The sequence below is a fragment of the Salvelinus sp. IW2-2015 genome, linkage group LG2 (genome assembly GCF_002910315.2).
Source record: "Salvelinus sp. IW2-2015 linkage group LG2, ASM291031v2, whole genome shotgun sequence".
Classification (NCBI taxonomy): Eukaryota; Metazoa; Chordata; class Actinopteri; order Salmoniformes; family Salmonidae; genus Salvelinus; species Salvelinus sp. IW2-2015.
In genome coordinates, this window is record NC_036839.1 from 25,487,980 (window position 1) to 25,502,641 (window position 14,662).

The window sequence follows — 14,662 nt, forward strand, 5'->3', positions numbered from 1 at the left end:
ATCGTCAGTGCCAAATTTAAATGCTAAGCAGCACTGGTTTTGGTTAAAACCCTGGATGAGAGACCAAATAGCTTTATGTCAACACTACTGTAAGAAGTGCAGCCCAGCCTATTGTTACTTGTTTTGATGGTGGATATAAAGTTGAAAATCTGACATCGTTTCAAAGGCACATATTCAACATATTTTATACAAGATTTGTCTATGTTGAAAGTGGGTTACAATAATGAAATAATCCCGTGGTTAAAATGTCAATCTCAAAATAACAGTTTGTTGATTACTTTTTACAACTCCAGTGTATTTTAAACAGATCCACGTCACAATACGTTGACAAATTACGTTGAAACAACTCTGATTCAACCAGTTTGTGCCGGGTGGGAAGTTGTGGTTTGCAATATGTAACGTGTTTGGTAACGTAGGCTACCTATTTCTTGCCGCTCACTAATAAGACCACAATTAGCTATTGGGGATCCGCATTTACAACTGTAAGAAATTTTATTATAAAATTATCCACCTCGTCCTATGTCTCCACTTGTTCTCCTGTCTCAAGTAAACGTTTTATCAACACAACACAACTCGAAGGCAAATTAACTTCATAGACAACATTTTGTAGCCTGCATTAAAATAGTTATAACATTTTATAATATTAGCGTGGGGGCGAATTTTACGTACGCACGCATGCACAGACACACACACACACACACACACACTCAAATAAACAGGACGGGCAAGTTACAACACCCGCCCCTTAGGCTGCATTATTAGTCCATGACTGTCTTTGAAGCACCTGCAGAAGCCAAGAATCACGGCAAACTAAATTGGATTCAGACAACCACTCTGGACTGTAACTGCTGGCTGGGCCCACAAGATATTCCGCATATTATAATAAGTCACTAAACGCTGTGGATTGAAGTAGCCTGTTTTCTTTCTTTTCTTCAAGTTGTTCCGACTGACGGAGAGCGGCTGCTAGGATTTACTTTTACCATGTCCCAGTTGGAGTCTGTCGATAATATCCGATAAGGACTTTAGGCTACCCGGGAAAAACCAAGAGAAAATGTAACCTATTTGAAATTGAAATGTTATTTTCGTGTTATATGTTTTGTGTTCATTTGAATGTGTTCTAAAGATGATGATAACAAGGCTAATGTGGGGAGAATCTGTAACATGATCGAATTGATATAAAAATAAATAATGTTGGCCTAGATCTGGCCAAATTATATTAGGAAATTCAGGTCATGGTCTAGTTTCTCTATCTTTAAAAAAAAAATCGAAATATTTACAACCAATGTTATATTCACAGAGACACAAGGTAGATAGACTACATTAAAGCCAGTTGCTCAGATTATAATGCATTCAATAACACGACAAAACTCCACACTTTTCCAATCTTAGAATTCAGGATAAAGGAATACATAACGAAACCCTATAGGTTTTTTCCATAGTGTCTGTTAAATGCAATGATTTGATGACTTTATATAATAATACAAATAGTACTGATTATATTATAGTACTGAGCATATAATAATGATTAGTATTCAACATTGACATATACATAATTTGACAAGTCCTTTTCCCCCCCATCGTTTTCTCCTCCAGCTTCCTTTACTGATGGCCGGATTTTTCCAACAGCTGCGACTTTTACTTTGGAAAAATGCCCTTGGTGTCATTAGACAACCGGTATGTAAAAAAACAAGCATTTCATTGGTTTATTGTGAAAGCTATTCCTTCAATAATTATATGAGGAGCATGAGTGACATCTTGAAAGAAAATAATTATGTCATACCAAACGAATTTTCTCATGTTCTAAGTCTCTGATGATCTATTACACATTAAGACACACATTTTAGATCAACATTACATGTTCTGTAATTTCAATGCACTTATACAAATGTATACAAAACTATGAACAAATGAAAGCAACATTGACTGTCTTCAGAAATTGTCTGTGTTTTTATCTAGTCTAAACAATGTAAGGTGTTGTGTGTGTTAGGGCTGGACTATCTGATCTGAAACTTTGTATTCTGTCCATCAGGGCTGGACTGTGGCCCTCCTGGTTTGGCCACTGGTCATCTTCATCATCCTGGCCATCACCCGCTCCCAGTTCCCCCCTAAGTTGAAAGACTCATGTAAGTAAAGGACCGTTTCTAGAGAGGTGCACTGATTTATGACATTGCGTAATAACTTGTTGGTGAATCTATGACACATTTAAAAAAAAAAAATTACCCCTTGAGATTAGAGAATACATCAGTCAATACTAAACTAAAGTGTTGAGTTGAGTTAATCATATACCATTTTTTTACAGGTGTATGTGGTCATTATACTACTGCGTTAAATTACAATTCCATTAGTGACAGAGTTTAACTACTGTGTTTGCTTCATCTTCAGTCACAATGTTTTGTTCTGGAGATCTTTTCCAAAGCTTGAAAACAACAGATGAAAAGATTTGTGTGTATGTTTCCCTCCCTGACGTAAAACTCTAAAGAGTTAGTTAAGACGGCCAATGTGACGTGGGAGATCTCGTGACCCTGGGGTCCTCACCTCTCACAAAGCTCCTCATCACGTGATTCAGCAAATAAAAGAAAACTAACAACACAAATAGGAGTGACCGAATTGTGTTAGAGTTGAGATGCCATCATGATTGGTCTATGGGCTTTCGTATAGCAATACCAGTAAATTGTGTTGTTTCTGTCCAGTTTTAAGTCAACAAAGCATGACCAAAATAACTTACATTCAAGATGCATAATCGGTAGGGCTGGGAATTGCCATTGAACTCACGATACGATATTGRGGTGTCTGTTTGTCTATCTATCTTTTTTTCCCAGGCTATGTGGCCCCTAGGAACCTCCCCAGTACAGGTTTCTTCCCCTTTCTCCAGACCCTCATGTGTAACACAGACAGCTCCTGCCACAACACAACTCGTCTGTTCGCCAAGGGTTCAACTAAAAACACCAGGGCATCGTGGACAGAACACGATGCAAAGAGGTACTCTGTCTTCACATAACTTTGTGGTTTTATATAGTGCTTTTCCAGATGTTCAAAGCACTTTGCGTAGTAAGGGAGGACATTCAACTCATCCATCATTGGCCATTCTCATACAACATTCTCCTGAACCTGAACTACTGTGCTTCTGTGGTCAAGTTATCTATCAGAATTGGATGATGCTGTGGTTTTGATTTTGCAATTCCATTGCCTAGAAGGATAGAGTCAGGGAATAGTGTGAGGAAACAGGCTGTCTTTGATTTCAGAGCAGAAAGGCCTCATGAGTCATAATATAAGTTAAAAAAGTCAAACCTCAACATCCACCAGAACTGAACAAATGAATATAATGATAACCCAAAAGGATTTGTTTTTACATTAAGTCGTTTGTGGATGTGTCACATCAATTATTCCTTTCAGATTCATCAATATTGTGATACCACTGAGGAATAAATATATTTTTGTTTTGCGTTGAGGCTCATTTTATTATCTGGTATAGTTTTAGTGAGTAGAGAGACAAAGAGACAGGCTGGAGATCAGCAACCCCACAGCACAGAGGAGGGAGACACCTTGATGGCACTGCATCACATCACAAGGGAGGGGATTAGTGTTTTCATGGAAAATTTCATTGGGGGGGGGGGTGGGGGTAAGCCTCAGACAATAGACACAATCTCTGGAATGCTTTCTAACTCTGTTTTTTTCTGCTGACTGATAATGGCCTGTCGTCCACAGCAATGACAATGTTGTTCATTAGACGTTTTTTGTAGTACAGTTTTGAATGTGTATTGGTCAACAATATAATTTAAAATAATATGTTTAAGGTAAGATAGATGTGAGTCCTTTTCTGAACATTTGACCATGGAAAAGTCTTGCTTTGTAGAGTTAGGTGTGTTGCATATTTCAAGTTCCTCTGTGGAATCAACTGTGACTCCATCATTATGTTTAGTCCATGCTGTCATTGTCACTTAATTCTACTTATTGTTGTTGAGCATAAGAACATTCCATGAGGGTGCCAATGTTAGGAGAACCTGTTTGGTTTCCCCTTTCCCTGGTGTAATACGTAACTGACTGCATGGCTGACTGACAGATTGCTTTCACAATGCCTCACCCTTCATAGCTTCTATCTTCTACCTTTTTGTTTGGACACATCTTCAGCCTTTTATAAATACTCATTATCATCGCCATTCTAGTGTAGTAAGTGTTTCTTTGTGTTTAAAACAACAGCTATTACATAAGTAACTGATGGGTGTTTGTTGTCAAAGTGTAGGGTTGTGTGAAAAGATTGTGAAGAGGCTATGTATGATGGTTGGCATTTGTAAAGGTCATTGGTTGTCATTGTACTCTACTGTGTGGTACATTTATATTTTCTCATACTGATGCCTTTTATTTTAATAGCCTAGGTGGCTGTTTGTTTCTGCTCTCTCATTATTGAATTATTGAATCATGCTTGACAATGAACGCAATGGAGTTGGAAAGAGCACAAACAGATCTGAGACCAGTCTAAGTGGTCCCCTCTCTTACCTTACCCTCTCTCTCCACCCCTTCTCTCATTGCATAACCACTCTCACCGTACTTTCTCTCTCCTCTCCTCTCCCTCTCTCCATATATAACAGGGTATCCCTGCTGCCCCATGGCACCCCCATGCTAATGGGCATTGGGATGGGTGGTAGAGTCCGTGCTGTGCTGCACGAGACATCTGACCAGCCTCAGATCATGGAGCTCTGGGACAACTTTCTGAGTAGGTCCACTTCCTCAGTAACAGAAAACCATGGTCTGGTCCCAGATCTGTTTGTGCTCTTGCCAAATCTATTGCTGTCATTGTCAAGCCAAGCGTTTTTGTCAATGTTTGGCATGACAATAAGTAACAAGAAGTTGACATGATAGCACAAACAGACTGGCTAGAGAAACCATAGGAAAGTCTAAAAACATATAGGTGAACTGCTAATAAATACTACACTCAATATAACTATGTTGATTTGTTTCCCTTGTAGCCTATGTTAACAATCTTTGTGGCAATGTCTCTTGTTTATATTTGTTACAATTTATACAATGACATAAGGATGGTGTAATGAATGGTACCATGCTGGCCTATAATTTAATTATATCCTTCATATTTTCCAGATGCCAGCCACCAAGATAAATCAAAGTACAACTCTCCCATGGAGGGATTGAACAACACCCTACTGGGAGACAAGGTGCGTCTGATGGAAATCATCAATATGTACAGTACCAGTCAAAAGTTTGTACATTGTAGAATAATAGTGAAGACATCAAAACTATGAAAAAACACAYATGGAATCATGTAGTAACCAAAAAAGTGTTAAACAAATCAAAATCAATTTTATATTTGAGAGTCTTCAAAGTAGCCACCCTTTGCCTTCATGACAGCTTTGCCCACTCTTGGCATTCTCTCAACCAGCTTCATGAGGTAGTCACCTGGAATGCTTTTCCAACAGTATTGAAGGAGTTCCCACATATGCTGAGCACTTGTTGGCTGCTTTTCCTTCACTCCGCGATCCAACTCATCCCAAACCATCTCAATTGGGTTGAGGTCGGGTGATTGTGGAGGCCAGGTCATCTGATGCAGCACTCCATCACTTTCCTTGTTTGTCAAATAGCCCTTACACAGCCTGGAGGTGTGTTGGGTCATTGTCCTGTTGAAAAACATATGATAGCCCCCTAAGCGCAAACTAGATGGGAGTGCGTATCGCTGTAGAATGTTGTGGTAGCCATGCTGGTTAAGTGTGCCTTGAATTCTAAATAAATCACTGACAGTGTCACCAGCAAAGCATCCCCAAACTATCACACATCCTCCTCCATGCTTCATGGTGGGAGCCACACATGTGGAGGTCATCCGTTCACCTACTCTGCGTCACACATAAACATGGCGGTTGGAACCAGAAATCTCAGAAAGTGGTTTGTGTTGAGATGATGTACTGTATATATAACTCATTCCAAATACCTATGTGCCATCCTTCTACCCTGTGCGAGCGAGCAGGAAGCGCTGGATGCGATGCTGGATTCCGTGAACCTGTTGAAGAGGTCTCTGTGCTCCTTCTCCCTGACGGTCCTTAACGTGTCCTCCATGTCCTCCATCGACCCCCTCACCTACGGACTGGTCACCTTCTGCAAGTCCAACAACACCCTGCTGGAGGTCTCACTGCTCACCATCAACCAGGTGTGTGTATGTGTGTGTGCTCTCAAATTTCCTCTTCCTCACTGTTCCAACAGTGACAAACAAGACTTGGAAGGATGGCAACACAATACTAATATTATGCAAATTCAGACATAAGATAGATGGATCATGTTTGATTTTTAATGTTGAAGCATGCTGCTGGTTCCCTCAGGTCCTGACGGAGCTGTTGCTGAAAGACCCAGCGCAGGCCCTAACCACAATGGGCACGGCAGTTGTGGTGTTTGAGAGGCTGCAGAGGGAGACTTCGCTGTGGGAGGGGCTACTGGGCCTGCCACGTCTCCTCATGCCCACCACCCCCGATAAGATCCTGGATCAGGTGCTGGATGAGGGGGAGAGTCTTCTGCAAAACATCAAGAGGTAATGTATTAATCAAATTTATTTTACATCAACAGTTGGTCATGTGTGGCTCAGTTGGTAGAGAATGCCTCTTAGAAGTCTTGCAATGCCAGGGCCATGGGTTTGATTCCCGCTAAGGCCATCCATATGAAAATGCATGCATGCATGATTGTAARTYGCTTTGGATTAAGCCTCTGCTCAATGGCATTTACTATTATTAGTTGTCACAATGTACCTAACAAAGTGCTTACCAAAGTGCTCAACAAAGTGCCTAACAAAGTGCTCAACAAAGTGCTCAACAAAGTGCTTAACAAAGTGCCTAACAAAGTGCTTAACAAAGTGCTTAACAAAGTGCCTAACAAAGTGCCTAACGAAGTGCTTAAAAGTAACCCGGCCTAGAGCACAAAGAGCAAGCAGAAGCACACCGACAAGGAAACAACTAACTACAAGGAAGGACCCTAGAAAGGAACCAGGCTCCGAGGAGAGTATGTTGAGGAAGCGGGCAGAGTTTGGGAGGAGAGAGATAGTTGTAGTATGGAGGGTATACTGTTGATGGCGTTTTAAACTGTACTGACCCTAGCTTCCAACCTTGGTTGGTTCTGGGGGTAGGGTATAGTTGCCCCCAGATGTTGATTTGGGGTCGGTTTTGCATTTCCACCAAACCAATGATTTAGGTTAGGATTGGGAGAGGGGAAGCTGATCCTAGATCTGTGCCTAGGGGAAACTTCAGCCTGTAGCGTGGTTCTGTGAGTTTAGCAAGAGATAGATAGTTGTAGAGTAGAGGATGAACTATAGAGGGAGTTTCGACAAACACTGCTGAACTTTACCATTCCTTTTTATCTCAACAATCTGGTTTGTCAGCTGCACCATGGTGGAAAAATGCATACCTCCTAAGCTGTGTTTTAATCATAATGAATGACAGGCTCTTTTTTCTCCGTGACAAAAGTAATGTCGAAACTTGTTTCTTCAAGGTATTACATAAGCATAATGAACTCATCTTGCTGCAGGTGTCTGGAATGTGTGTGTGTGTGTGTTTSAAGTTGTATTTGTCGTATGTACGGCATACACATGTTATACACCATCCAACGAAATGCTTACTTCCAGGTTCCTTCTAGACAATGCAACAACAATAAGAAATAAGATACGATAAGAACACAAACATAAAGTAAACTGCTCAGTAGAATAGAATAAACATTGTAGCATAAGTATAATACAGGAAGGCACAATTTATGATCCAATATTGTACGTGTGTGTGTGCTACGTGCATGCGTACATCCATATGTGCGTGTGTGTGCTTCCGTGCATGTGTGCACATTCAGATATTTCTATGTCTGCTCACCATAGCCTACATTAGGTGAGTAAATCAGTATCAGGCATATGTTTTCTCCTCCTCCCCTCTCCTGTGTAGGACTATGGCTGCCATCGAGAGCAACTTCCCAGAGGCTAATCTTTCAGCTGTCTCCATGGTGAACCCTGCTATTGTCGGAAGCATCAACTTGCTCCAGTACGTCAGGAACTGGCATGGCAAAGGTACGGTACCTATGCCAAGAACAAAGCAATCAACAAAATCAGATCTGTTTATTAGACAATTTATTTKAACACAAGTAGAAAAAGACAACATGCATAAATACAATTATTGAGGATTACACAAAAAATGTATATTTACATTGTGGCCCTCTTTAAATCACTTCCAACCTTTTTCTTACATCACGTTTGATCTCCATGTCTACTGACTATCTCTATTGGTTTCTGATGACTCTCTTACTAACATCCTTATTCTTTCTCTAATTACTACTTTACCTCAAGCACCAAATGTTCATCTGCACTCATTTATATATGTTTTTGATTTGTCAATGTATTTATTCAGTTGGGAAGACATAAATATAATCTGATGCTCGGAATCAGATGCATTTTACATTTTTTAATTCAGACTCCACATGCAGGCCCACAACAATAAACCTTTATCCTAAGGGGAAACCCCCTAACAAAGCACAATACTGTTTCGCCGTGTTATGGCGTTATCATCTGGGTTAATACAAGATGCAATGGCTTTAATAACTATTAAATAAAGTATCAGGAATTTCTGACCTGTTGCTTTTGGATAAACAATTTGTGATAGAATAAATCCTGGCAACTACCAAACTAGCTCATTTCAGTTCAGCTATGTGAGTCAGCCAACACTATGAAAGAAATTAGAATTTGAACGTACATCCAACATTTATACGAGGCCAAAATACAAACCCCTCAGAGGAATGTTGACTGTCATGTTTTCAGCTCTCACTTGTCAGTAACCTCTTTAGATAGGCCACTTTTATCTGACATTTCTCAAAAAATATGATTTTACACAGATGTCTACATCACTCTTGGTGATGTTATCATGGTGCCACCCAATACCTCAGCACCAGCAGCTGTCAACACCCTCATGCAGCAGGTCAGGATACCACTAGACCAGGTAAACCTCCCTTCCCTGGCCAAAGGCCCTGTTAGAATGCTTTAGAAATGTGAGTTAAGCTTCCCTAGCCTGGTCCAGATCTGTTTGTGCTGTCTAGCCAACTCCTGTGTTCATTGTCGTGTCACATTGGCAAGACAGCACAAACATATCTGGGACCTGGCTAAAGATTCCATTCCCTGGGCTAAATCTGTTCTTAGTACAGCACAGTATGTGTTTGAATATCCTCCAGTAAATAAATATTTAGCCGGTATGACGGGCATACTAAATAATATAAACTGATAAGTCTAGGTACCAGGAAGTGACTAGGAATGCTTCTATCTGATATCAGGATGGATGTAAAACCTGTTCTTACTCAACAGTGATACTCATCACCACTTTTCTAAAAGGGACAATATAGCTTCGTCTATGAATTTGAGTTCTTCAGCACCATCCCTAAGCTATTTACCCCAAAAAGTGGCGGGGTGGCTGTTTTGTTGTTATTTGAATGCCTGATTGTCCCTTTAAAGGAATACTTCAGGATTTTGGCAATGCTGCCTTTTATCTACTTGCCCAGAGTTAGATGAACTGGTGGATACCATTTTTAGGTCTCTGTGTCCAGTATGAATGAAGTTAGAGGTAGTTTCGCGAGCCAATGCTAACTAGTATTAGTGCAATGAMTGGAAGTCTATGGGTATCTGCTAGCAKGCTAGTAGATACCCATAGACTTCCAGACATTGCGCTAACGCTAGTTAGCATTGTCTCGAGAAACGACCTCTAACTTCCTTCATACTGGACACAGMGACMTAAAAATTGTCTGGAGAAGTAGATAAAGGGCCTCATTGCCAAAATCCCGAAGTATCCCTGTGAAGGAGATATGTACAATTACTCCTAAAAAATTATGTTAGTTCAAAGTAATTATGGGATTATTAAAGTATAAATTACTTTGCTGATGCATACCCAAACATGAACCTCTCCAACCCCAACCTTTAGGCTGTGGCGCTTACAATGGACAAGGCACTCCTGCATTCCTACATATGTTCAGGAAACCTCAGTGTTGAGCTCCAAGCAGCTTGTACTGGAGGGACAATGGATATGCTGCTGGGGTGGATCARTGCCGACAAGGTGGCCCAACAGGTATGTGTGTGTGGGTAGGTGGCGATGTGTTATGGCATCAGCGCAGAGAACAGAGGAAAACAGACAGTGAAGGTGATGTCTGGGGTAGGGCCGTTGCTGTCTTTCATTTCCTATCTGAATAGCATTACAAACCTTTTTTCCCCTTATTCTTTTCTCTGTTGTTCAAATGTAAAGACATGAATACATTATATAATTCCACTTTCTYTCTATCTCTCTTCCTCYTCCTCTCTCTCTTTGTCCCTCCCTTCCTCGCTCTACCCCCTTCTCAATACAAACACTCAATCAGAGACACAGGGGCAAACCAAACAAAGGGTTACCTTGGTAACATCCTAGCTTCAACAACATAACAGAGCAGTGGGGACTGATGGGGGAACTCACAGGGCCACCTGTATAACAGGACCTCAGAGATTACCAATTACACCTTTCTGCCAGGCTGCCACGAGGCTAGGGGTAGAGCTTTAAACTTATTACCAGTCAGAGGCAGAGGCAGTGAGCTAAGCCGCCTCATCTGTGTGCTCACTCACTGAACTGTCGGGTTCAGAAATAATATATTTCTTGGATGATAGCCTGACTGTTTTTTCATTAATGGACTGATCTTGTGATCAGTGGTTATTGTACATAGGTACAGTAGGCTGACATCAATCTCTTAAAAGCAAAGGGAAACACGATGTCAATGGAGATTCATTGATTAGAGGTCTATTCCATGTTAATGCAGTCAATTTAGGAAGTAAGCAGAAATTCCAATGAAACATTTCCTCATTAAATAGCAATGAGGAAAAATTGTAAAAAAATGTCAGCTTTCTTCCTGAAATGAAATTGACGCCAACCCTGKTTCCTTATCTCTTCCCTCTCTCCTTCCCTTTATCTTCCCATCTTGACACACTTCAGGCTGACTGTTTGATCCCTAATGGGCTTATATGATGATCAGTGGTAACTGTATTAAACATACTGTGCATACAGGGTCGCAAAGGATATTGTGGTTCAATGGGGTTTATTGGTCCTCTGTGTGGCTTGCTGTGTTTCCCCTCTTCAGAGCCTCCTGGCCTCGAGTAAAGACACTGCTCCGGGGGATGTGACCTTCGCCAAAGGCCTCGTCCACAGCCTGATGGGACTGTTTGAGGCCCCCGGGGGCCACGGCTTCTCCAACAACACCAGGTCCCAGCGTAGCAGCGACACGCAGCCTCAGACCATAGAGGAAGAGCTGTGAGTGAATATTGTTTTGTTTCTCTCATTGTGTMGTTTTGGTGCTAGATACATGTAAAATACTGCACATTTAAAATTGTCAGTTCAATAGTTTTGGAAATAGACTTAAAGTAGTCGTCGGTGATGATAGGACTTTCACTTGAATCTACCTGAAATAGGTGTAACTGATCTTAGTACCTGGAAGCTTCAGAATAGTCTATAAACTCCATAAGAAAGTATATTGCCAAGCAAAGAAGCCCAAAGTCTATCCATAGTGTCCATTCTCCCATGGGTGACATCTAAACTCTGTGTTGGCAGGTTCCTGGGTGTGTCCTCAGTAGCAGTGGAGCTTCTGAAGGGCATTCCTGGCTGGAACTACGTTCAGATGGCCCTCACCACTGGCCATGCCTCCATGCAGCTGGCTACGACAGGCTTGGATACTGTAGTGGGTATGTACTGTGTGTATAGTACTGTATGAGTGCTGCATATACTGTATCCAATGAAGATGAAATGCAACTGTATACTTCTGTTGTGCCAATAAAGCATTTTGAATTGAATTGACCATGGTMACCTTGTGTTTTATTTCTGACACACAGAGATGATGGGGAAGGTGTCGACGGACGCCCATACCTACCAGGATACCTTCCTCTCCCTGATGTCCAACCAGGCTGCTGCTGACAACTTTGCTGGACAGGTCATGGACTCAATAGTGAAGACAATCATGAAGGTGAGTGGACTGGCTTTAATTAGGAAAAGCAGGCAAAGCCGGTTGAAATTACATCATAAAAAGAACTTAAGCACTTATAACCTGCTTACAACCAGAAGTATGCTGAACAAAAATGTAAAGTGTTGGTCCCATGTTTCATGAGCTGAAATAAAAGATCCCAGAAATGTTCCATACCCACAAAAAGCTTCTTTCTCTTAAATTTGTTTACACCCCTGTTAGTGAGCATTCCTCTTTTGCCAAGATAATCCATCCACCTGACAGGTGTAGCATATCAAGAATCTGATTAAACAGCATGATCATTACACAGGTGCTTGTGCTGGGGACATTCAAAGGCCACTCTAAATGTGCATTTTTGTCACACCACACAATGCCACAGATGTATCTCAAGTGCAATTGACATGCTGGCTGCAGGAATGTCTACCAGAGCTGTTGCCAGAGAATTGAATGGTAATTTCTCTACCATAAGTGCCTCCAACGTTGTTTTAGTGCCTCCAACCGTCCTCATAAACGCAGACCACGTGTAACCATGAAAGCCCAGGACCTTCACATCCGACTTCTTCACCTGCGGGATCGTCTGAGACCAGCCACCCGGACAGCTGATGAAACTGAGGAGTATTTCAGTCTGTAATAAGTGGGTGGGCCTATGCCCACCCATGGCTGTGCCCCTGCCCAATCATGTGAAATCAAAATATTAGAGCCTAATATTTATTTAACATTTATTTAAATCCAATGATTGAGAGAGTAGTATCATTGTCTTGGTGTTTTTTTGTGTGATATGCATTTACAGTTGAAGTCGGTAGTTTACATACACTTAGGCTGGAGTCATTAAAACTAATTTTTCAACCACTCCACACATTTCTTGTTAACAAGTTTTGGCAAGTCAGTTAGGACATCTACTTTGTGCATGACACAAGTAATTTTTCCAACAATTGTTTGCAGACAGATTATTTCACTTATAATTCACTGTATCACAATTCCAGTGGGTCAGAAGTTTATATATACTAAGTTGACTGTGCCTTTAAACAGCTTGAAAAATTCACAAAATTATGTCATGGCTTTAGAAGCTTCTGATAGGCTAATTAACATAATTTGAGTCAATTGGAGGTGTACCTGTGGATGTATTTCAAGCCCTACCTTCAAACTCAGTGCCTCCTTGCTTGACATCATGGGAAAATCAAAAGAAATCAGCCAAGACCTCAGAATTTTTTTGGGAGACTTCCACAAGTCTGGTTCATTCTTGGGAGCAATTTCCAAACGCCTGAAGGTACCACGTTCATCTGTACAAACAATAGTACGCAAGTATAAACACCATGGGACCACGCAGCCGTCATACCGCTCAGGAAGGAGACACGTTCTGTCTCCTAGAGATGCAAATCAATCACAGAACAACAGCGAAGAACCTTGTGAAGATGCTGGAGGAAACAGGTACAAAAGTATCTATATCCACAGTAAAACGGGTCCTATATTGACATAACCGGAGAGGCCGCACAGCAAGGAAGAAGCCACTGCTCCAAAACCGTCATAAAAAAGCCAGACTATGGTTTGCAACTGCACATGGGGACAAAGATCATACTTTTTGGAGAAATGTCCTCTGGTCTGATGAAACAAAAATAGAACTGTTTGGCCATAATGACCATCGTTATGTTTGGAGGAAAAAGGGGAGACTTGCAAGCCGAAGAACACCATCCCAACCATGAAGCACGGGGGTGGCAGCATCATGTTGTGAGGGTGCTTTGCTGCAGGAGGGACTGGTGCACTTCATAAAATAGATGGCATCATGAGGTAGGAAAATGATGTGGATATATTGAAGCAACATCTCAAGACATCAGTCAGGAAGTTAAAGCTTGGTTGCAAATAGGTCTTCCAAATGGACAATGTCCCCAAGCATACTTCCAAAGTTGTGGTAAAATGGCTTAAGGACAACAAAGTCAAGGTATTTGAGTGGCCATTACAAAGCCCAATCCTATAGAACATTTGTGAGCAGAACTGAAAAAGTGGGTGCGAGCAAGGAGGCCTACAAACCTGACTCAGTTACTCCAGCTCTGTCAGGAGGAATGGGCCATAATTCACCCAACTTATTGTGGGAAGCTTGTGGACGGCTACCCTAAATGTTTGACCCAAGTTAAACAATTGAAAAGCAATGCTCCCAAATACTAATTGAGTGCATGTAAACTTCTGATCCACGGTGAATGTGATGAAAGAAATAAAAGCTGAAATAAATMATTCTCTCTACTATTATTCTGACATTTCACATTCTTAAAATAAAGTGGTGATCGTAACTGACCTAAAACAGGGAATTTGTACTAGGATTAAATGTCAGGAATTGTGAAAAACTGAGTTTAAATGTATCTGGCTAAGGTGTATGTAAACATCTGACTTAAACTGTACATTTACATTGTCATAAGTTAGATTTTATGAAAGGACATTGTGAGTGATATGGTGATATTGTGTATGGGCTTACAGTGCATTCGGAAAGTGTTCAGACCCCTTGACTTTTTCCACATTTTGTTACATTACAGCCTTATTCAAAAAAAGATTTTTWWWAAATATCCTCAGCAATCCACACATAATACCCCATAATAACAAAGTAAATAATAATAAAAATAATAAACTGAAATACCTTATTTACATAAGTATTCAAACACYTTGCTATGAGACTCGAAATTGAGCTCAAGTGCGTCCT

At 41.0% G+C, this 14,662-nt stretch overlaps 1 protein-coding gene across 1 annotated transcript in view; it reads left to right on the forward strand.

Moving 5' to 3' along the window:
• The first annotated feature begins 779 nt into the window (after positions 1-779).
• Positions 780-14,662, forward strand: part of abca12 (ATP-binding cassette, sub-family A (ABC1), member 12) — a 100,089-nt gene continuing 86,206 nt past the window's right edge. The window contains exons 1-14 of the mRNA XM_070448137.1: positions 780-1,053; positions 1,594-1,674; positions 2,030-2,123; positions 2,820-2,979; positions 4,587-4,711; positions 5,095-5,168; positions 5,972-6,151; positions 6,321-6,526; positions 7,914-8,035; positions 8,854-8,957; positions 9,927-10,070; positions 11,104-11,273; positions 11,571-11,701; positions 11,849-11,979. Coding sequence (XP_070304238.1) covers positions 1,606-1,674; positions 2,030-2,123; positions 2,820-2,979; positions 4,587-4,711; positions 5,095-5,168; positions 5,972-6,151; positions 6,321-6,526; positions 7,914-8,035; positions 8,854-8,957; positions 9,927-10,070; positions 11,104-11,273; positions 11,571-11,701; positions 11,849-11,979 — 1,710 coding nt within the window. The 5' untranslated portion in view covers positions 780-1,053; positions 1,594-1,605. The remainder of the gene's footprint in view (positions 1,054-1,593; positions 1,675-2,029; positions 2,124-2,819; positions 2,980-4,586; positions 4,712-5,094; positions 5,169-5,971; positions 6,152-6,320; positions 6,527-7,913; positions 8,036-8,853; positions 8,958-9,926; positions 10,071-11,103; positions 11,274-11,570; positions 11,702-11,848; positions 11,980-14,662) is intronic.